Raw genomic sequence first — 22874 nt, forward strand, 5'->3', positions numbered from 1 at the left:
CAGCCGGCTCAGCAAACCCCTGCTCCGCCAGCCTTCGTAGCGTCCCCAGCCTTCAACGCTTCGTTTGAAAGCCAAGGGGCGTTTCAAGGCTACAACAGGCATGCGAGGGGGAGCAGAGCCAGAGCCGCCTACAGAGGTAGGGCTTCAACTAGGCCTCTCTCCCGTGGAAGAGGAGGCCGAGGAGGCAGAGGAAGTAAGTCCTCTTCCATCCAATGAGTCTCCTCAGGTAGGCGGGAGATTATATCTCTTCCGGGACCATTGGACCTTCAGTCCGTGGGCCCACAGCATAGTTTCAAAAGGTCTGGGATGGAGCTGGAGCAGAGGGCCTCCTCCACCAGTCAGATTCCATCAACCTCCATCCAAAGACTTACTGAACTTTGTCAAAGACCTTCTTCAAAAGAAGGCAATAAAGAAAGTCAGACACCTGAAATTTCAGGGCCGTCTGTTCAGTGTCCCAAAGAAAGACTCAATCCAGCAAAGAGTAATTCTAGACTTGTCTCGTCTCAACTTATACATTCACTGCGACAAGTTTCGCATGCTTACAATCTCGCAGGTGCGAACCCTACTTCCCGTGGGGCCGTCACCACCTCTATAGATCTTTCAGACGCATATTATCACGTCCCGATTGCGAGAAACTTCTCTCCTTACCTAGGATTAAGACTAGGGAAACAAGCATTCTCGTTCAGAGTCATGCCATTCGGGCTCAACATAGCGCCCAGAATTTTTTACCAAACTGGCAGAGACAGTAGTCCAACAGCTACGGGCCCAAGGAATTATGTTAGCCGCATACCTGGACGATTGGATAATTTGGGCATCCAACGCCAAGGAATGTCGAAAAGCAACATTCATAGTGATCAGCTTCCTGGAATCCTTAGGTTTTCAAATAAACAGGAAGAAATCCCGTCTAATTCCGGAGGCTCAGTTTCAGTGGTTAGGAATACAGTGGGATCTAAACACACACAAACTGTCACTTCCACCAGCCAAAAGGAGGGAAATAGCCAAAGCTACCAGGCAGTTCCTCAAAAACAAAAGAGCCTCTCGTCGTACCCAGGAAAGAGTCCTGGGTTCTCTTCAGTTCGCGTCAGTGACAGATTTGCTGCTGAAAGCCAAACTGAAGGATATAAACAGAGTATGGCGGAGATGAGCCAACAGCAGGAACAGAGACAAAATGTCTCTAATTCTGCTGGTGTTGAGGAAGAGGCTTCGACCGTGGTCAACAGTCAAGAGTTTGTCAAGGTTAGTGCCTCTCCAATTTCCCCCTCCATCATTAGTGATCCATACGGATGCTTCCCTAAGCGGGTGGGGAGGATACTCCCAACACAAGAAAGTTCAAGGAACGTGGTCAACTGTATTCTGCCAGTTCCATATCAGCATTCTAGAAGCAATGGCAGTATTTCTAACACTAAAGAAGCTACGTCCAACCAGACAGATTCATATCAGACTGGTTCTGAACAGTGCAGTAGTTGTGCACTGCATAAACAGAGGGGACTCCAAGTCGAGCCATATCAATCAATGATTGCAGTTTTCTCTCTGGCAAGGAAACATCTTTGGCACCTGTCAGCTACCCATCTGGCAGGTGTTCGGAATGTCATTGCAGATTCACTATCCAGGACAACTCTGCTGGAGTCGGAATAGTCATTGGACAAAACATCATTCGAGTGGATTTGTCTTCAGGTACCGGGTTTCTATGTGGACCTGTTTGCCACAGAGAGCAACCACAAGCTTCCATGTTACGTTGCTCCCAATCTAGACCCTCTAGCTCACTCCACAGATGCGATGTCAATAGACTGGAACAGGTGGCAAAGGATCTATCTGTTTCCACCAATAAACCTATTAATGTTAATTATGTTTTTATTATAAATGTTTTAGGTTATTAAAACACAGTAATTTTCTCATAGTTTTATTTAGCTCCATTAAGGTAATTCTTAGAGGACTCCACCAAGCTTTTGTATGGCTGATTCTCTGTTTGAGATTGGAGAGATCTATAGGACGGAGACCTGTGGTAGTGACAACCACTCACCCCTTGTGTATAACGACACCATCTAATGGCGTTCGATCCAGGGGTCGTAACCCTGGCATTACGGTTAGCTTTTCTCTGGTATACTTAGCAATACCTATACCTAGAAATCAGTGCTAATGGATTATTTCACTGGGTGACACAGGTCTTCCCCAAGAAATAGATTTTTCCTTTGTCAAAATCCCTTTTTTGTCTATCAACTGAATTTGGAAGGTCAGAGGAAGATTCAGAAAATATTGTCAAACTGATAAGAAGTTGTTCAACAATCAAAAACCCACAGAATTCAACAAAATATATATACAGGCAGTCCCCAGTTATCGGCGGGGTTCCGTTTCTGAGGGTGTGATGATAACCAAAAATTGCCGCTAACCGAAAATCGGCGATTTTCGGCGCTTTTTGGGGATTTTCGGAGGTTATCGGCGCCGAAAAGCACCAATTTTCAGTTATCAGCACCTCTGTTAGGAATATATTAGCACCAATGCCCAATTATCGGCGGCGATAAGCAGAAATAGGAGATTTTTGGCACCAAAAATTGCCAATTTTTGTCACTAGACAAGCCCCATAAAACCGGATTGCCATTAACCAAGCTGGCCACTAACCCAGGACTGCCTGTATATATATATATATATATATATATATATATATATATATATATATATATATATATATATATATATATATATATATATATATATATATGCCTATACAATGCCCTCTAATTCAGCTTTTTTGGATATGCTTGTAACTCTGAACCCGATATTCAAGGGAAAAATTGAAGAGCCTGTGAAATCACGCAGCAGAGAGCGAACCGAGTTACCTTAATCACAAGGAGGTAACGTTGTCGACCTGGCTCTCGTAGCCAGGTCGGCAACGTTACCTCCTTTGTGATTAAGGTAACTCGGTTCGCTCTGCTGCCGTCGTCACAGGCTCTTCAATTTTCTTCCTTGATATCGGTCAGAGTTACAAGCATATCCAAAAAAAAAGCCAAGAATTAGCAGTTAAGAGGGCATTGTGGCTTATTAGAATTACATATGTGTCTGGTAAAAGTGACCAGTAGATTCTGCATATATATATATATATATATATATATATATATATATATATATATATATATATATATATATATATATATATATATATATATATATATACATACAAATATATATATATATATATATATACATATAAAAATATATATGTATATTATTATATATATATATATATATATATATATATATATATATATATATATATATATATATATATACATACAAATATATATATATATATACATACAAATATATATATATATATACATATAAAATATATATGTATACATTATATATATATATATATATATATATATATATATATATATATATATATATATATATATATATATATATATATATATATATATATATATATATATATATATATATATATATATATATATATATATATATATATATATATATATATATATACTGTATATATATATATATATATATATATATATATATATATATATATATATATATATATATATATATATAGATATATATATATATATATATATATATATATATATATATATATATATATATATATATATATATATATATATATATATATATATATATATATATATATATATATATATATATATATATATATATATATATATATATATATACAGTATATATATATATATATATATATATATATATATATATATATATATATATATATACATAAAAATATATACATATATGCATTTATACATATATATAAACATAAAAATATATACATATATGCATTTATACATATATATATACATATATATATGTGTATATATATACATTTATATATATATATATATATATATATATATATATATATATATATATATATATACATACATTTATATACATATATATACATTTATATATACATATATATATACATATATATACATTTATGTATAGGCTATATACATTTAGGCAAATTGGAGTAACAGAAAGGCATTCTTTCTTCTTTATCCAATTATTGTTACGCTGACGTTTCGTATCTCTTGATACATCTTCCAGGCTGAAAAAGCGATGAACTTAAACAGTACTTGTGTATAAACACTACAAGGTATACACATTATGTACTTAACACCATGTTAAAGGACAATTAAAAAGAAAAAAAAGGACTACCTTAAAAACACTTAAAAGATATTTAAAAAATATTTTAATATTTAGAAAGGAACAGAACAGCAGAAGAAGGGCGGGGCCAATACGAAAAAACAAACAAAAGACACCTACCCACACTGGTAGTGTAAAGCAAACTGACACAGACAAGCAATGCAAGGAGGGGAGAGAAGGGGTGGGAGTATAAACAAAGAAGTTACAGCAGGTAGTTAAGCGATGAACAGCTGGGTGGAAGTTGATTGGTGATGAAGGGGCAGGGACATTTAATTTAATCATAATGGATTCAAGTGTGGTTATCTCTTCCACGTATCGGGTTCTCCCCACAATACTAAAATCCTTAGCATCTACATGTGTCTTACAAATTTTGCTGTGATTCCTTACATTGGACTGCTTGGGATTGGATAATCGACAGCCTGTTCTAAAACTAACTCCTTGATGAGAGGAGATTCAGACTTTTAGCAGCCTCCTGGTACAACCAATGTAAGTGCCGAGATCACATCTAGGACAATTATATTTATAAATCACACCGGAAGTAAACAAGGGGCTAATCTTGTCCTTGGCATGGAAAAGAGATCCAATGGTTCGTGGGTTTATTGGGTTTAACTTGAGATTGAGAGCGGGTAACTGTTCGTTGAATAGCCAGATACATTTTTTCCGAAACCTGTTGTCATGTAATAAAGGGAATCTTGCATACAAACATAATTTGGGGGCACTATGGACTAAAGGTGGGGGGTTAAGTTTCAAATTAAGCAATTTGTTGAGAGCTCTATGGAAAATCACTGATGGGTAGTAATTACTCTTAAAATAATCATTGAGGATAATCACCTTAGCATGAAATGCAGACCAACTTGAGGTCAGGTTAATGGCTCTGTGAAGGAGAGTGGTCAAGGAATTCATTTTAAATTGTAAAAACACGAGCTATAAAAATTCGTTCCAAGGCCAGTAAAAGTGTTCTTCCTATAAATACCAGTATGGAAGCCAGTTTCATCCTTAGTTACCTTTACGTCCAGGAAGGGGAGAGAATTATGGGTTTCAATCTCAATGGTAAATTTAATGTTCTGGTGCTGCGCTTTTAAATGTTCCAAAAATGCGTCAGCATGGTAGTCAAATCTAAAAAGGGCAAATGTATCATCAACGTAACGTTTATAAAAGAGTGGACGGAAATCAGAAGGACATTCATCTATAGCTAGCTCCTCCAGGGAGTTCATAAAGATGTTGGCAAAGGTTGGTCCCAAAGGACTGCCCATTGCCATCCCCTCTATTTGTTTAAAAACAGTACCATTATCAGCAGAGTTAGAGCGGACGTAAGGAAAAAGTTTTTTTAAAAAATTCACCATAAATCGAAATATTGTGCTAGAAACTTCCCGTTTGTTGCAAAATGAAGGTAAATGATTGAATATTATTAGAATGTAAGAGTTTTAGCTTACAATTGCATTTTTTTACCATTTCGGTCGAGTTAAAGTTGACCGAAGGTCGAATTTTTTCTATTTATCGTGATTTATATGAAAATATTTCAAAATTGATAAAAGCTACAACCATGAGTTATTTTTTGTTGTATTCTACATGAAATTGCAGACATTTTCATGTATAAAACTTTATGTAACGGCTAATAGAAAACTGTGCAAAAATTACGACAAAGTGACTAAAGAAATTCTGAGATTTTCAGCAGAGTTAGCGCATGCGGATGTAAGGAAAAAGTTTTTTATTCAAAAATTCACCACAAATCGAAATATTGTGCTAGAGACTTCTCGTTTGTTGCAAAATGAAGGTAAATGATTGAATATTATATTGCTAGAATATAAGAGTTTTAGCTTACAATTGCGTTTTTCGACCATTTCGGTTGAGTCAAAGTTGACCGGAGGTTGAAATTTTGGCACTTATCGTGATTTATATGAAATTTCAAAACTGATAAAAGCTACAACCATGAGTTATTTTTTGTTGTATTCTACATGAAATTGCGCACATTTTCATACATAAAATTTTATGTAACTGCTAATAGAAAACGGTGCAAAAATTACCACAAAGTGACTAAAGAAATTCTGAGATTTTCAGCAGAGTTAGCGTGCGCGGAGATAAGGCAAAAGTTTTTTTTTTAAAAATTCACCATAAATCGAAATATTGTGCTGGAGACTTCTCGTTTGTTGCAAAATGAAGGTAAATGATTGAATATTACTAGAATGTAAGAGTTTTAGCTTACAATTGCATTTTTCGACCATTTCGGTCGAGTCAAAGTTGACCGAAGGTTGAAATTTCGGCCCTTATCGTGATTTATATGAAAATATGTCAAAATTGATAAAAGCTACAACCATGAGTTATTTTTTGTTGTATTCTACATGAAATTGCGCACATGTTCATATAAAAAACTTTATGTAACGGCTAATAGAAAACGGTGCAAAAATTACGACAAAGTGACTAAAGAATTTCTGAGATTTTCAGCAGAGTTAGAGCGGACGTAAGGAAAAAGTTTTTTCAAAAATTCACCATAAATCGAAATATTGTGCTAGAGACTTTTCGTTTGTTGCAAAATGAAGGTAAATGATTGATTATTACTAGAATGTAAGAGTTTTAGCTTACAATTGCATTTTTCGACCATTTTGGCCGAGTCAAAGTTGACTGAAGGTTGAAATTTCGGCACTTATTGTGATTTATATGAAAATATTTCAAAACTGATAAAAGCTACAACCATGAGTTATATTTTGTTGTATTCTACATGAAATTGCGCACATTTTTGTATATAAAAAGTTATGTAACGGCTAATAGAAAACGATGCAAAAATTACGACACAGTGACTAAAGAATTTCTGATATTTTCAGCAGTTAGCTGATGCTTTCTTTTGGAAAAAGAAAGAAATTAGCGCATGCGCAGCTGGGTCACGCTTGTAAACAAAACAACAGTGTGATCCATGAACTCAGCAGAGTTAGTGAGCGCGGACCTAACGAAAAAGTTTTTTCCAAAATTTCACCATAAATCGAAATAATTGTGCTAGAGACTTCTTGTTTGTTGCAAAATGAAGGTAAATGATTGAATATTACTAGAATGTAAGATTTTTAGCTTACAATTGCGTTTTTTTACCATTTCAGTCGAGTCAAAGTTGATGAAAGTTGAAATTTTGGCACTTATCGTGATTTATATGAAAATATGTCAAAATTGATAAAAGCTACAACCATGATTTATTTTTGTTGTATTCTACATGAAATTGCACACATGTTCATATATAAAACTTTATGTAACGGCTAATACAAAATGGTGCAAAAATTACGACAAAGTGACTAAAGAATTTGAGATTTTCGGCAGTTAGAGCAGAGATAAGGAAAAAGTTTTTTCAAAAATTCACCATAAATCGAAATATTGTGCTAGAGACTTCTCGTTTTTTGCAAAATGAAGGTAAATGATTGAATATTACTAGAATGTAAGAGTTTTAGCTTACAATTGCATTTTTTTTCAACCATTTTGGTCGAGTCAAAGTTGACCGAAGGTTGAAATTTTGGCACTTATCGTGATTTATGTGAAAATATGTCAAAATTGATAAAAGCCACAACCATGAGTTATTTTTTGTTGTATTCTACATGAAATTGCACACATTTTCATATAGAAAACTTTATGTAAAGGCTTATAGAAAACGGTGCAAAAATTACGACAAAGTGACTAAAGAATTTCTGAGATTTTCAGCAGAGTTAGCTGATGCTTTCTTTTGGGAGAAGAAAGAAATTTGCGCACGCGCAGCTGGGTCACGCTTGTAAACAAAACAACAGTATGATCCGTGAACTCCCAGCATCCCTCAAGGCGCGTGATTTAAATTTTTTCGCAAACTGGGCCTATAAGTATTTTTCCGCGAATATTTAAAAAAACTTTTTGTAGTCGACGTATTTTATGCATCCACTTGGCACCCGACAGACAATTTTTTTGACATAAAATACATCCAGTCGGCGTTAAAGGGTTAGCAGCAATTATCAAATCATCAACCCATATCAATATCATAGTTATATCATTGCCTTCATACTTTGTATAAAAACTTGCATCAGCAGCAGACTGATTAAACTTATGAGTAACAAGAAATCTATGTAACAGATTATTCCAATTTCTTCCACTTGGTTTTAGCCCATACAAAGATTTGTTCAATATGTAAACTAAATGTTAACCTTTTTCATTGGTTTTCTTGAACCCTTCTGGTTGTTCAGGATATATTTCAGTCTATATCAGTATTTAAATAGGCAGTTTTCACATCCATTTGGTGAACTTCCATATCTTCTTGCACTGCTACTTGCATCATCATCCTTATTGTAGTATGGTGTGCGGTCGGTGAGAAAGTCTCTTCATAATCCAAGCCTTTCACTTGGGAATATCCTTTTGCCACGTATCTTGCTTTAAACCTCTCTTTGTTGTTTAGTTCATGCTTCACTGCATACACCCATCTTCCTCCAACAACTGTCCATCCTTCAGGAAGTTTTGTCAACTTAAAAGTGTCATTTTCTTCCAAGGATCTCATTTCTTCTTCCATAGCCTGCTTCCAATAATGCGATTCTGGAGATTCGAGAGCTTCTGTGTATGCAGTTGGAGCATCAGCAACATGGTAGCAATAATCAATGGAACATTGTAGTAATCTTTCTTGCATCAACCTGACAAAAACCTGGGGAAGTATCAGCCTGACAAAAACCTGGGTGTAAGTATCAGCCTGACAAAAACTTGGGTAAGTATCAGCCTGACAGAAGCCTGGGTAAGTATCAGCCTGACAATAACCTGGGTAAGTATCAGCCTGACAAAAACCTGGGTAAGTATCAGTCTGACAATAACCTGGGTAAGTATCAGCCTGACAAAAACCTGGGTAAGTATCAGTCTGACAATAACCTGGGTAAGTATCAGCCTGACAATAACCTGGGTAAGTATCTTTCTATCCTGTGTGCCATTTCATGATGAAAGGTTCCTTCCCACCTTATCCTGCACCTTTATTTGTCATTCTGTTGTTGCCTGTTTAGCTTAGGAATAAGGTTGAACTCTTTGGCCTTGTAAGTGAGGTTAGGTTTTGTGTTTGTATGACCAAAACTTTAGAAGATGGGGTACCATTGGTTATGCCAAAATGGTGAAATGGAAGTATCTAAAAAACCTGATATTGTCCTGGCTACATCAGGTAATTTCAAGAACTTACAGTGTCTGTACTTCAAACCTTGTAGCATGGGTCGTGAAACTGACCTTACCTGCATCTCTGGCCTATAAAAGAGTTATAAGAATCTCTCCTTGTCAGTTCTGCCTTGTGGAGGTTCGTTAATATCATTGAGGATTTTTACCATTGCATCATGACTTAGAAATTCTTGGGCCTATTCCTAGTTGGATCTGTTGTATCTGCTGGTAGATTATTACTCCCTTTCTTACTCCCTTGGTCACACGTTGCACTGTGTGGTCTGCTGTGGTACATATTTCTAAGTGGTGGATAAAGAGTAACAGCTCTTCTACAGTATGGACTGACAATGTTCTACTGCATTTCATGACTCCTTGATATTCCCCAGAACTCCTTAATTCCCAATTTCTTGGTTTGAAGTCCAGAGGGTCATTGTCCAAATAACGTTGACACTGTTCCTAATGAAATGCTGCTCATGCAGTCATAATATGATGGATTTTTAAGACCAAAACAGATTTTTTGTTTTATACAGGCCCCCTTACTTGACAAAGTAATTTTCCCTTCTCCTGACCCCATAGAGCAACTAAGGAACTCAAGTGAAGTTCTGTGTTTGTACTGAAAAAGTCAACTTTGTTAAAAAAAATTATATTTTATGCAGTTTTTATGAATTTAGGTGTTTGTAAGATTTTGTTCTACACTGTATAGTCTTATTTCAGTAAGTTTTAGGATTAATTCAGTTATGTTACCTGAATAACCTCTGTTATACCGGCTGACTCTAATTAGAGTACTGTAATATTAATCATCCGTGACATTCCTGTGCAGTAGCTGCAGAAGTTTTCTTGTATAGTTTAGTGAAGTTAGGTGACAGAATTTGAATATTTTCAGGTAATTTCAGAGTGTTTTGAATAAGAGTGGATAGGGTGATGTATCATTGGTATAAATGAAAAGTAGATTTGTGTTGGTAGTACTCAGTTGTTAGTACAGAAATTTTGTCTGTAAGTGAACAGTGTAATAGATGATTAGGTGGAAGAAATTCTGTTAAAATACTCTTCATAGATAATCGAAGTTTGTAAGAACATGGAACCAATAATGTAATGAAGGAAGAAAATCTTGGTAAATAAGAAAGAATTTTATTCTGAATATCAAAGACAGTATTTGAGTGGGATGTGCATTCATAGACCTTTGTTTGAAATAGTTGGTATAAGACACTTGTTTAAGCCTAATGTGTGTCAGGGAACTGTTGGGAATGTGAAGTATTCATAAATTGAAGAAAAGCTTTTATTTGTAAAGATTGACATTACAGTACAGTACTTTGTGTTTAGGTTGGATGCAGCTCGTGATACTCATATATCACATGACAGGCGCTTCACAGACCTTGCCAATATATATGCACATTCGTGTTTTGGTCTCAGCATACCTTTTTCTCACTGGATATGGCCATTTCTCATATTATTGGAATGGAAGGGACATGGGAATTGTCCGTTATTGTCAGGTACGTGCCCCATTATGTTATGCTGTTTTTCTGTGCCTCGTTTACTTTCAGGTTTACGTTGTCTCAGAAAAGCTATACAGTAATATTAAAAGGAATCTTTATATTGAATACTAACTGTTCAAATTTTAAAATTTTTCTCTGAGAACTGTACGTTGGCATTGTGAAATTTCTTCAACTTGACAGATAAAGTTAATTGATAAATAAGATAGGTCATCAATATAAATTCATCATTTACATTAGCCGCAGACTTTGTGTTCTACATAAGTAAGACCCTCGCTTTTTATGTTGTCTAGAATATGCCTGTTACACATGAGTAGGGTTAGGAGAAGAGAGTGTTGTAAATGAGAGGGTTTTGAGTAAGAAAAATGTTTACAAAAATTTTGTTTGACAAACAAATCTGTCATAAAACAGACCTTTCATTTACATTAGCCCAACTCATGTGATGGATCTACCTAGCGCAGAATTAGCTGATAAGAATGAATCATCCACTTGAAAGCTCATGGGTGTAAGGATAGCAAGGAACCACCTGATATAAATGACAGAGAATCTTAGGTGAGGAGTTGAAACCCTATGCATGCAGTAAAATAAAAATATCTATAACTGTAAGATGTTGAGATATGGTAATGAAGGTGTAGAAGAAATTGCACTTACCAGATGCAGCGAGTGGTACTTAACACCTTAACACCTGCATTTGCAGTTGTTATTTAAGGAAAAGATAGCATGATGTATGACGGGAAGTAGGTTATCAGTGTTAGGGTGCAGAAGAATCCAAAAAGGCAGAGTCCGATTCAAAGTGGGTGCTCCGTCTCTAGGATGTGGTGTCCTAAGAAATTAAAGGAAAAAAGTGTCTGAATGTTAAACTGTGCTGCACTGCCAGTTGTCATTACTCGTGAGACCTGAGCAAGGACCAGAAGTGAATACCGGGTGAAGTTTTTACGGGCAACCTGTAGAAGGGGCAGGCTGTGTCTGCAACTTCAGCCAACAAAGATCTGATGGAAGGATGAATCTGGCATCTTAGGAACCCACAGTTCCAGCAGAGTGAGTATGTATTCCCTGACAGTTCTGGTAACAGTGAGCTGCAACTCTGTGCTTCATAAACAAACTGGCCAACCCCAAGTAATTAAACATGTCTCCCTGGGTATTGTTGAGTTTTCAAAGCGTGAGGATGATGTAGAGGCATCTCCTGCAGAAAGTTCTGAGGATTGTGTGTACCACGGGGAAGAACATTTTCCATGCTTCAGGATCTCATATTGGTTTGTTATCAAACTTGGTTATGGCATTTAGTCAGTGGTAATCCCATAGTACCTGTTTGATCCATCCCTTTTCCTCACCACCGCTGCTGGTGAACAGTATGCAGAAGTTGACCTTTCGGTGGTTTCCACATATAGAGCATCTCCTCCACTTCTTTCTGGATCAGTTCTCTGGTAGCAGAAGGTAAAGGATACATTTTTGATAGCGTAGTGGCTTGTTTTGTCCTCAAGGAGTTACCTTCCATGGTCTGTCGGAGCTCCATGGTAGACCAAACTAATATCAAAGAATTCTCTTTTAGTCAGTCTCGTGGCTAGGTATTTGTCGTAATGATAAACTCTATGACACTTGATGGAGTACGTAATGGACTCAAGGATAAGAGGACTCTTTTCCTTATCTTACAGTGAAGCTGCACTTTGGTTCTTTCCTTCATCAAACCTGCTAGAGGAGGAAGTGATTATTGCGCAAGCGCAGTCCGCCATATTGTCTACAACAGACTGGCAAGAAACCAAGGAACCCATTACTTTTCTGTGGTCGCTTGACAACAGATTCAATTGTCGTCAGTGCTCCAAAATTCAATAATCATGGAAACACTAAAAGAAGCAAGTCAAGTGTGTAGTTTGAAGTCCCAGTTAAAGTTTTAGTTTTAAACTTTTGTAATTGGTAGATAATTTGTGCATGAAAGCCGAAAAACCAGCTTCTCTTGTTAACACATAGCTAGTGTTAAGTCGTAATCGCAGATTGTTTTAAAAAATTTGTTGTTTCAGTTAGATGTTTTCACCAAAAGAAATGTTTCACAATTTATCATTAAGGCGGTATGTAGCCAAATTACGATGAAAACATGACGAAATTCTCTGAGTCCAGCTATTAGTAGCCATATGGTGTATCACCATTTGGCAACACTTCTGTAAAGTTTCATTTCAGCATCTCGAATTTTAGTATTTATAATTAATAATATATTTGTAAAGTATGTCATTTTCTGTATCCCCTCATCATTCTATGTCTCACCATAATAAAAAATTTTGCTATTATTACTGATAGATAATATATAAACAAATTACAAATCTGCTAACACGAAGAAAGTTGTCTAATATTTTCCATACAACAGCAATGCCCAGAAAGCCCAGAGGGGAAATTAGTGCGGGTTTTGCTAGCATTGAAAGCACGTGTGTAGTTGTGTATGCTCTCAGCTGTTCCTGGGATTTACCGGACCTTTAAATTCTTGTTTGTACTTATTTAGAAGTACTAATCATTATTGATAATGCCTGGAATGAAGAGGAAAACAAAATTGGGCAGAGAAAAGATAACAAAATCCTTTAAAACTATGAAAAAAAAGAAAGAAATAAGTGATATTTGTCAACCTCCAGAGGAAGCCATGGCCAGCTTGAGTGAGGCCACTCTACCAGCTCCCCCATGTATGTTGCTGACTAGTGCTGAGAAACGTAAAAGTTTTCTTACATCTTATATCAGACGATGAAACAGAAACTCACGCAGATGATGTAAAAGAATAAATATAAATCGCCCAACACGGGAAAACTTAGCTTCAAAAACATTGTGTGAAGGGAGTTATGAGTTTACAAATGTGTGTCAATTTACCTACAGACAAGTGGATGCAGGAATAAAATTTATTGTCATACGTATAAAATCCAGTTAGTAAATAATAATACAGAATCACTTATAAATAGAACTGTTGTAGAAGAGTAAATAATAATACAGAATCACTTATAAATAGAACTGTTGTAGAAGAGTAAATAATAATACAGAATCACTTATAAATAGAACTGTTGTAGAAGAGTAAATAATAATACAGAATCACTTATAAATAGAACTGTTGTAGAAGATAAATCTTTGGTGGAAAAGGGAGATGAACAAGGAATGTGTTTAAAACTTATCACATTCTGATTGAGATCCATCCAAATCCCAGTTATTTCCTCTTATACCCATGTCTTTTAGATTAAGCCTGCCTTGTGCTGGCACGGGCTCTTGCTCTAAGGCAGCTCATAACAGCCTCTCATACCCAGACTTACATGCCATCCCACCTTTACGCTCACTACACTTTTGTTATCCCTGGATAATATCACATCTTCTGAACCATACACTTCCACTCCATCCAACATCTTTACACTAGCACTCCCATCACTCCTAACATACAGTTGGCTTCTGGTATCCTCACTAACTCATTTCAGTCATTTCTTGTATTGGATGCACTGTTGTACCATTCTTCTTTAGAAGGCAATAGCCTAATAACACATTTTTCATTCACCTTATATATCACATAAGAATCATCTTCCATTCTCATTCCAGCAACACAACTTACATCCAAATTTTGTAAACATGCACAGACAACTCTCCAGTCCATCCCACAAATTCATTATATGCACTCTGACCATTCACTTTTGGGTAAGCTTTCAAAAGCATTTCTGTTTAGTACCCTGCTACCACATCTGGTGTTAATCAGAGCATGCATTTCCACCCCTTGATGTTCCGTCATGCCTCTTCCCCAACACAGATCCCTCTCTTACATTCCCCTTTGAATCCCCAGTTCCCTTGAACTGCACTGCCATTTTCTTATGACGTTCATTGTCCTATTTTCCCAATTCCCCTAACCTCACTCATATGACTGTCCCACCGCAAACCTTCCACTTGCTGTAAGGGACTTGTGCGTTCTAGAAAAATGACCCTGCCAGCCACAATTACCACACACCCTACTCACTCCCTTGCTACATACCCTAATCTGTGTTGCTAAAGATATTAGATTTGACTTGCTTTCACACAATCTCTCATATGAAGTCCTATTTCACCACTGCCAAAACAGGCACCCGTTGGCCATTCTGGTTTGCATTCCTGCTCATTTCCCTCTGAATTGCAGTTGTACTTCTTGTCACTTTAGCATTCCCAATGTATACTCTTTCATTATTATAATACTCATCCAAAAACCTGGCCATAACATTAATTGGATTACGTGTTAAGGATGTTTCTGTGTGATGTGTTTAGGAACACATACTTTCCTTGCTCTCTTCTCCATACACATTCTTTTTGTTCCTTTCATTCATATCCACTTCAAACTCATGATCTACTGTTTCTAATACATCATCTCATTTCATCCATCTTAATTTGTCTTTTTGCCTAAGACTTATGAACTCAGCCAAGCTAGCAGGTACAGTGGCCATAAACTTTTCATTAGCATTTTGTATTAATAATGCCCTTATTCCCAAACTTCTTCCTAGCTAAGGTCTCTAATCGCTGTGCATACAAACTGTATGAAAACTCATTCTTCCCCATTCTGGCTTCTTTGGACTCATTCCTTTTCCAGTATTTCACTCCTGCTGTCATACTCTGTACTTGTCAATCACCCTTTGTCACATTTTTGGAATTTTGATCCCTTACACTCACAGTTCTTGAATAATTTAGCAAATCTTCCTTCCCACAACCTTCTAGTTCTTGTACTCAGTGTCATATATTTTCTCCAAACTCCTCTGTACAAAAATTCTCATACTTAGTGAAAAAGTCGTCATGTCCCTTGCCCCAGTCACACTAGCCCTCTGAGACACTTCTTGAATCAACACGCTCATTTGCACTTCCTTTTGATTTCACTCCATGCTCCTCTTCACTCATCCCTTTCACTGATTTTTCACTCATACCCTCAGTCCCATTCGATGACAAGCATAATGAACCTTGACTCTTGTTCATCCTTTCCTCACATTCACTCTTTTCCATTACTCCTGTTGCTTACCCTCCTGGCTGCTGCCACATGGGGACATGTCTCTCTCTCTCCTACTTCTGACCTTCCACTCCCTCAATTTTCTTCATCACGTTGTCAGTCTTCTCATCCATTCTCCCCTCAGCTGTCTTCAAATGACACTTCATCTTAATTTCTCTCTCAATAATTTTATCCATTTCCATGAGACTCTAACTGTTTCTTCATACCCTGCGTTGGCTGCCAAAGCGTGTCATGGTTTTCCAAATACCAGTGGGCATTTGGGGGAAGAAGAGATAAACACTTCACCTTTTAACATATTATTCACAAATATAATGTCCGCATACATTACAGACATTCACATACCTTTACTTAGTACTATTGTAACACTAAATTTATAACTGTTACACTTACTAGCTATGCAAGAATGAAGCAAATGTTGTTGAATACAGAAATGCTGCCCTCACAAAATGAACAAATGCCAGTTTCAGTTAGAATTCATTCTGATTTAAATGAATAAATAAAATATCATGGAACTGATAACCGCAATAAAATCTATTCATTTTTCTGCATACAGTGTACTGTACACATTCACAATCCCTTATCCGAAACCCTTGGGGACAGCTGTGTTTCGATCTTCGGATTTTTTGGATTTTGGATCTGGAGCTTGCTCCATAGTAAATATAGAAGCACATTTCCAGCAAAAACGTTCTGTAAAACTCAAAAATATACAGCATCAAAAGCACCGTCATTTGCATATGTACCTGTGTATCAGCGCATGTTGTATATCATGCGATCCTTAAAATTTTGTTCCAAAACATGATTTGATCACTTATGTTATCGTGCATAGTGAGATGCATTTTCGGTAGAAAATATGAGGCTGCTGCGTGTAATGTGCAAGTTTCTTTTTCATTAGATTCTATTAGGCTAGGCTTTCTATGCCTGTCCCAGTTTTGGTAGATTTCACTGATAATTCAAATTATTTGTATTATTATTTTATATTATTATTCAGACGATGAACCCTATTCATCCGAAATAAGCCCACAGGGCCCATTGACTTGAAATTCAAGCTTCCAAAGAATATGTTGTTCATTAGGAAATAAGAGAAGATAAAGGGAAATATAGAAAGAAGAGATCTCTCTTATTAAAAAGAAAAAACAATTAATTGATAAAAACGTATTAAAATGCAAGGAGAAAAGCATTGGGGTAGTAATGCATTGCATCCTCGCATGGACTTTTGAAGTTCCAATTGCACAACATCCACAGTCCAACAGTGTGAGGAATAAAGGACCTCTGGAACTGAGAAGTTTGTTAGCGAGCCACATTTACTACATATGGTGCTGCTGTTCAGCAAATCTGGTTGCTCTCAGCAGGAAAAGGGATGAGGGGTTAATTGTGAATGTGAAAGATCTCTATTAAAACACAAATTAGGAGTCAGTGACAACCAAGAGACCATCTGCCGATGTTCCAAGTCATAACTGCTAATATTAGGAGACAGAAACCTACCACAAACCACTCTATCTAGGCCGGGTATTCTCAATCAGGTTTACTCGTCAGTCCACCAGTCAGTTCATCGAATCTGGCGTTAAAACGTATGTGTAGACGACAATGTGTGGGCAGAGTCAGTCCACTCACCAGAACTGATGAGCTGATGGCATTACCTAAAATTCTTCAGACTGACTGACAGGTGATTGCATGTGTGGGCAGGTAAGCAACGATTTTATGACAGTTTGCTGCTGGTTTATGGACGAGAATATGAATAAACTATGTGTAGGCCTAATTCATTTCTTTGTTAGACCCTGCGATGCTATTTGTAGGCCATTATGAGCCCAGATCATATAATAGAAAATTTTAAAAAATATTTCCAGGTGGTACAGACGATATGGTGCTACTTTGGCTTGTTATTTATGTGTCACCTACTCTGAGGTGATAGTACTAAAATGGTGGAAGCTCCTTGGGACACTGTTTAGTACTAGCCCCTCGGGGATCAAAGTATTATATGCACCCATTTCTATGTTGAGTGATCGACAAATTATTATATTAATAAACAGTATCTTTGTACGGCCATCTACTTTACATTTACCAAACGGTGTTTAGTACTAGCACCTCAGAGGAGGTGACATGTAGATAACAAGCCAAAGTAGCACTGACAAATTGGTATAGGCCTAGACCAGAGTCCTGCCTTTTATGGAAGGTGTTACTAGTGAGAGTAGGCTTCACGGTCCATTTCTTAAATAACTGAATTAGCCCCTAGTTCTAATTTAACCTTAATTCATTGATATTGAATGAGAATAGACATCTCTCTTTAATATCGCAAAATTTTAAAGTAATTTGTATTTTTCCTAACTATACAAGCCTGAGGTCCTTTACATTAGGAATTACTTTCAGCGAAAATGGAAACGGCTGTTAAACTTTCGAACAAGGTGGTTAGGCAGTTAACTATCGTCTGGTAAGCAGGAGTATTGCCCACCCGGATGTAAACATTTCAGTTTGCCTTTTGGCCCAGGTATCAGATTGAGGGGTTGGCATGAGGTGGGCATGAAATGTAATGTAAAGGACCCCAGGGTTGTATAGTTAGGAAAAATACAAATTAGTTTAAAAATTTGTGATTTGTTCCTGCATGATATACAAGCCATCAGTCCTTAACATTAGGAAGACTCACTTGTTGGAGGAAGGAATATGAGTAAGTCTTTGAACTGACTGGAGTTCACCACACCTGGGATTCTCTTCCTGGTTAATAGAGCGAGGAAGAGTACCATGCCTCTGACATATTTATCAGAGTATAGGAACTGCATGATCAATTGTCAGACTTCTGGGCCTTTTTGAATGGGTGAGGAAATGTAACTTCTTACGAAAATAGGCTAGGATGAATCCAAAAGTCGGTGACAGTAAGGCAAATATGAATATTGGGTTTGTCTTATTGTCAGAGTCTCTTTCCTCCCCTTGCTAGAGGAAGGAATGGGTTTGCTTCTATAAATCTAATGATAGAAAAATAGAATGGATGCTCGAAGTCTAGACTTACCTGCGTCGGCCACTAGTTCCAGCATGTGTCGGCTCGAATCCCACTCTCTGCCGAAGGAAGAGAAAGAAGGATGATGAGGAAGAAGGAGGAGGAGAGGCCATCACTCATGCAATCACTCTTATTTCCATAACCAAACACCTTAGGTGAGATGCTAGCTGTCCTCTTAGAAGAGCTGGTTAAGCTACAGAACATGTTGAGCAGCCACCACAGGTCCCAAGGGAAAAGTGTCCAAGGACTTGTGGGCAATGTCCTGAAGGTAGAATGATGCAAAGGTGGTCTGTCGAGACCACACCCCCGCTTTCAGTACCTGTCGGTTCCCCAGGTACCGACAGATTCTTCCAGAATGCAAGGGTTGGACCAGTGCCCCTGACTTTGTGAGGTCTTGGGTGGAAGGTACTGCAGAATACACTCTCCTGATTGTCTCACGAATCCAGAAAGAAATAGTGTTCTTGGACACTTCTTTCTTGGACGAGCCAGTACTAACGAAGAGTCATCGACACTCAGGCCGGAGATGTCAAGTCCTTTTCAGATAGCACCGCAGCACTCTAACAGGACAAAGTAGCATTTCGTCTGGATCATTATCAACAAAGTCCATTAGGGAGGGGATCGTGAAGGACTCAAACCTGGCATCAGGGACTGATGGGTTCTGAGTTTTTGCAATGAAATCCCAAGATAAATTGAGCTTAACTGATTCCCATCCCCTTGAGTGTTTAACATCGAAGGAAAGTTTGTTAACTTCGCCTACTCTTTTTGCCGACCCCAAGGCAAGCAGAAAGAGGGTCTTGAGAGTCAGATCCCTGTCTGACGACTCTCGTAAAGGCTTGTACAGTGAATGAGTCAGGCTTCTCAAAACAAGAGTCACATCCCACACAGGGTGCCTGAGGTCCCTGGGAGGGCAAGACCTTTCGAAGCTTCTCATCAGTAGCGAAATCTCCAAGGAGGAGGAGATGTCTACACCTTTCAGGCACAAGATTAGGCCAAGTGCAGCCCTATAGCCTTTTACAGCTGAAACGGAGAGAAGCTTCTCTCGGCGAAGGAAGACGAGGAAATCCGTGACCCTGCTGAAGAGTGGCTCCAACCGGAGAGACCCTGTCTACAACACCAACCACAGAAGATGGCCCATTTTCCCTGGTATACCGCTGCAGAGGACTGCCTGAGATATCCAGCCATCTTTGTTGCTGTGCGGCGAGAAAAGCCTCTCGCTCACAAGAGATGCTGGATAGTCTCCAGCCATGAAGACATAGGGACTGCACTGCCTGATGGTACTGCTGTACGTGGGATTGACACAGAATGTTGGGCCCTGGAGGAATCTCTCTCGGTGCCTTGAAGAGCAAGGCTAGCAGGTCGGGATACCAAATGGCCTGCAGCTATTTGGGAGCCACCAGAATCATCCTGGGATTCAAGATGATCAACAGTCTGCTGATCACCTTGCGAATCAGACAAAACGGAGGGAAGGCGTAGACGACGTCGAGGTTGTCCCATGGGTGTTGGAATGCATCCTCCACGGTGACCCATGGGACTGGCATGATGAAGCAGAACTGGAAATTTTCTGTTGTCCCAGGTGGCGAGCAGATCGATGGCAGGAAGCCTCCACAGCTCGAACAACCTCTCCATGATGTCTGAGTGAAGGGACCACTCTGTCCCTATCACTTGATTCTGGCAGCTGAGCGTGTTGTTGACTCTGGCAGCTGAGCTTGTCTGCCACTACATTCCTCTTGCCTGGAATGTACCTGGCTGACAGCTCTACTGAGTGAGTTACTGCCCACTTGTGCACCTGCAATGTCAACTAATGCAGCGGGAGGGAAACAAGGCCCCCTTGCTTGTTGACATATGCCACTACTGTGGTGTTGTCGCTCATCAACACCACCAAGTAACCCATCACTCAATCCTGAAACTCTTGGAGAGCTAGGAAGGCCGCCTTGAGTTCCAGGATGTTGATGTGAAGGTGCCTGTCATCTTGGTTCCACACTCCTGAAGTCTGAGAGAGGAATGGGAAAGGATTGAGGGTCTCGAAACTGGGACCAGTACTCCTTCATTCTCCACTGGAGAGAACGAAGGTGAAGCCTCCCATGAGGGACCAGCTTCTCCAACAACGACAGGTAACCGACAACGACTTGCCATTGCTGAGCTGGCTGCTTCTGTCGAGACAAGAAAAGCTACGCTACCTTCCTGAACCAGCTGATACAAGAGTCCAAGGGAAAGGCTCTCGCTGCTACCATATCTATCAGCATGCTCAGGTACTTTAAACTTTGCTTGGGAATGAGATTGGACTTCTTGAGATTTACTACAACCCCGAGGCTATAGCAGAACTAAAGAAGCCGATTCCTGTCCTGTAGTAACTGTGAGCTGCGAGTGGAAGCTCGCCATGACGAGCCAGTTGTTGAGATACCTCAAAAGACGTATCCTTTGCAAATGGACCCAAGCTGACACAGGAGTAAACACTCTCGTGAACACCTGGGGAGCGGTCGAGAGCCTGAAACACAGTACCTTGAACTGGAACACCACTTTCCCGAGGATAAAGCAAAACTTGCGAGAGGATGGATGGATGGGTATTTGGAATACACATCCTTCAAGTCCACTGTAAGCATGAAGTCGTTCTCCCTGATGGAGGCAAGCACTGAGCATGCTGTTTCCATTGTGAATCGAGTCTGGTGAACAAATCGGTTCAAATGAGAGAGGTATGTGACTGGTCTCCAACCCCCTGTGGCTTTCTTTATGAGAAAGATGTGGCTGTAAAAGCCTGGGGACCGATCCAGCACCACTTCTACAGCGCTCTTCTTCAGCATCGTTTGCACCACCTCCTTGAGTGTGAGATCCTTCAGCAAGCTGGGAACGCAGGTGAGGAGACGGACTGGGTTGTTGGTGAGAGGTGGGCGAAACTCGAGGGGAAGTAGATATCCCTCCCGAAGGACAACCACTACCCAGGTCTCAGCTCCATGTCACTGCCAAGTTGCCTAATGGCTCGACAGCCCTCCCCCCCACCACCAATGGCAGCAGCTGGAGGGGAATGCCGCTCTTAGAGTCCTCCCTTCTTCTTACCTTTGCCCCCTTTTCCTGGCTGGAAAGAGGGTTCAAAGGGACGTGACTGCGTGCCTTTCTTGGCAGAGGAAGAAGAAGGCTGGGTATTTCCACGAGTGCCCTTTGAAGCCTGGGTCTTCTTAGGGGCCGACAAAGTGCTAGCCTGACCCAAGGGTTGGGCCACAGTGGCACGCCAAGACCTGGAGGTCTTGGCCACTGCCTGGTGGACAAGGCAGTCGTTGTCTTCAGCCTGTCTCTTGTTCACCGCAGCATCTACCAACTCCCTGGGGAAGAGAGAGGCAGAACCTAGCAGTGGTCCATTCCTAAAGGTCACCCCCTCTATTCTGGACCACCTTGATGTGGTGAGGGGTCTCTTGAACCCCAGAAATCTGTTCCCCTGGGTTTGAGTCCAAGAGTCCCATATACCATTATGTATTTCTTTGAATTAATTTTTGTGGAATTTTCTGCTTTTGCTAAAATTTATTGGATCTGATAAATAGGAAAAGATATCATAACTGGGATTGGGTTTATATCTGAAGCTAAATAGTGGGGACTGTGGTAGGACCATCAGCTGCCTGATAATGTTCGGACCTGAGAGTTATCACATTGATTGCTCAAAGGCGGAACTATCCGTTAGGGCTGGACCATGGATTCCAAGGGGGTCTGGTTCTGGGGATAGGACTCTCGGCATTCTCTCTGGTTTGCCCATGATATGATTAGGATGGGGACTATCGTATTCTTGAAGTACTCTCAGTCCTAGCAAGCGGGTTTGGCTTACACCTGGGCCACTCTAACCATGTTGTGCCATCCCTGTGGGGTAGGGTAGGGGGCGGACATTTGGGAGTCGGCTCTCACTTGTGCTGTTGGTGAAAGAATAAACTCCATGAAGGGTTGATGATATCTTTTTAAGGTTTTCAGGTTTCATTTTTTTTCCCTCCCCTCAATCTTTATGACAAGTCATTATAAGGATTTGAGTACCCCTGGACCTTTTGATGGTAGCGACTCGGCACAGTTGACAACCGCTGGAACCTCCTATGACAACCTTTCTTTAGAAAAATCAAAACAAAATCAA

At 39.0% G+C, this 22874-nt stretch overlaps 1 protein-coding gene across 1 annotated transcript in view; it reads left to right on the forward strand.

Annotated features, from left to right (window-relative positions):
* The window catches only part of LOC136833798 (N-acetylneuraminate 9-O-acetyltransferase), a 263251-nt gene that overhangs the window by 157428 nt on the left and 82949 nt on the right, over window positions 1-22874 (forward strand). Inside the window, exon 10 of the mRNA XM_067096057.1 lies at window positions 10648-10817. Coding sequence (XP_066952158.1) covers window positions 10648-10817 — 170 coding nt within the window. The remainder of the gene's footprint in view (window positions 1-10647; window positions 10818-22874) is intronic.

This window comes from Macrobrachium rosenbergii, chromosome 52 (genome assembly GCF_040412425.1).
Source record: "Macrobrachium rosenbergii isolate ZJJX-2024 chromosome 52, ASM4041242v1, whole genome shotgun sequence".
Taxonomy (NCBI): Eukaryota; Metazoa; Arthropoda; class Malacostraca; order Decapoda; family Palaemonidae; genus Macrobrachium; species Macrobrachium rosenbergii.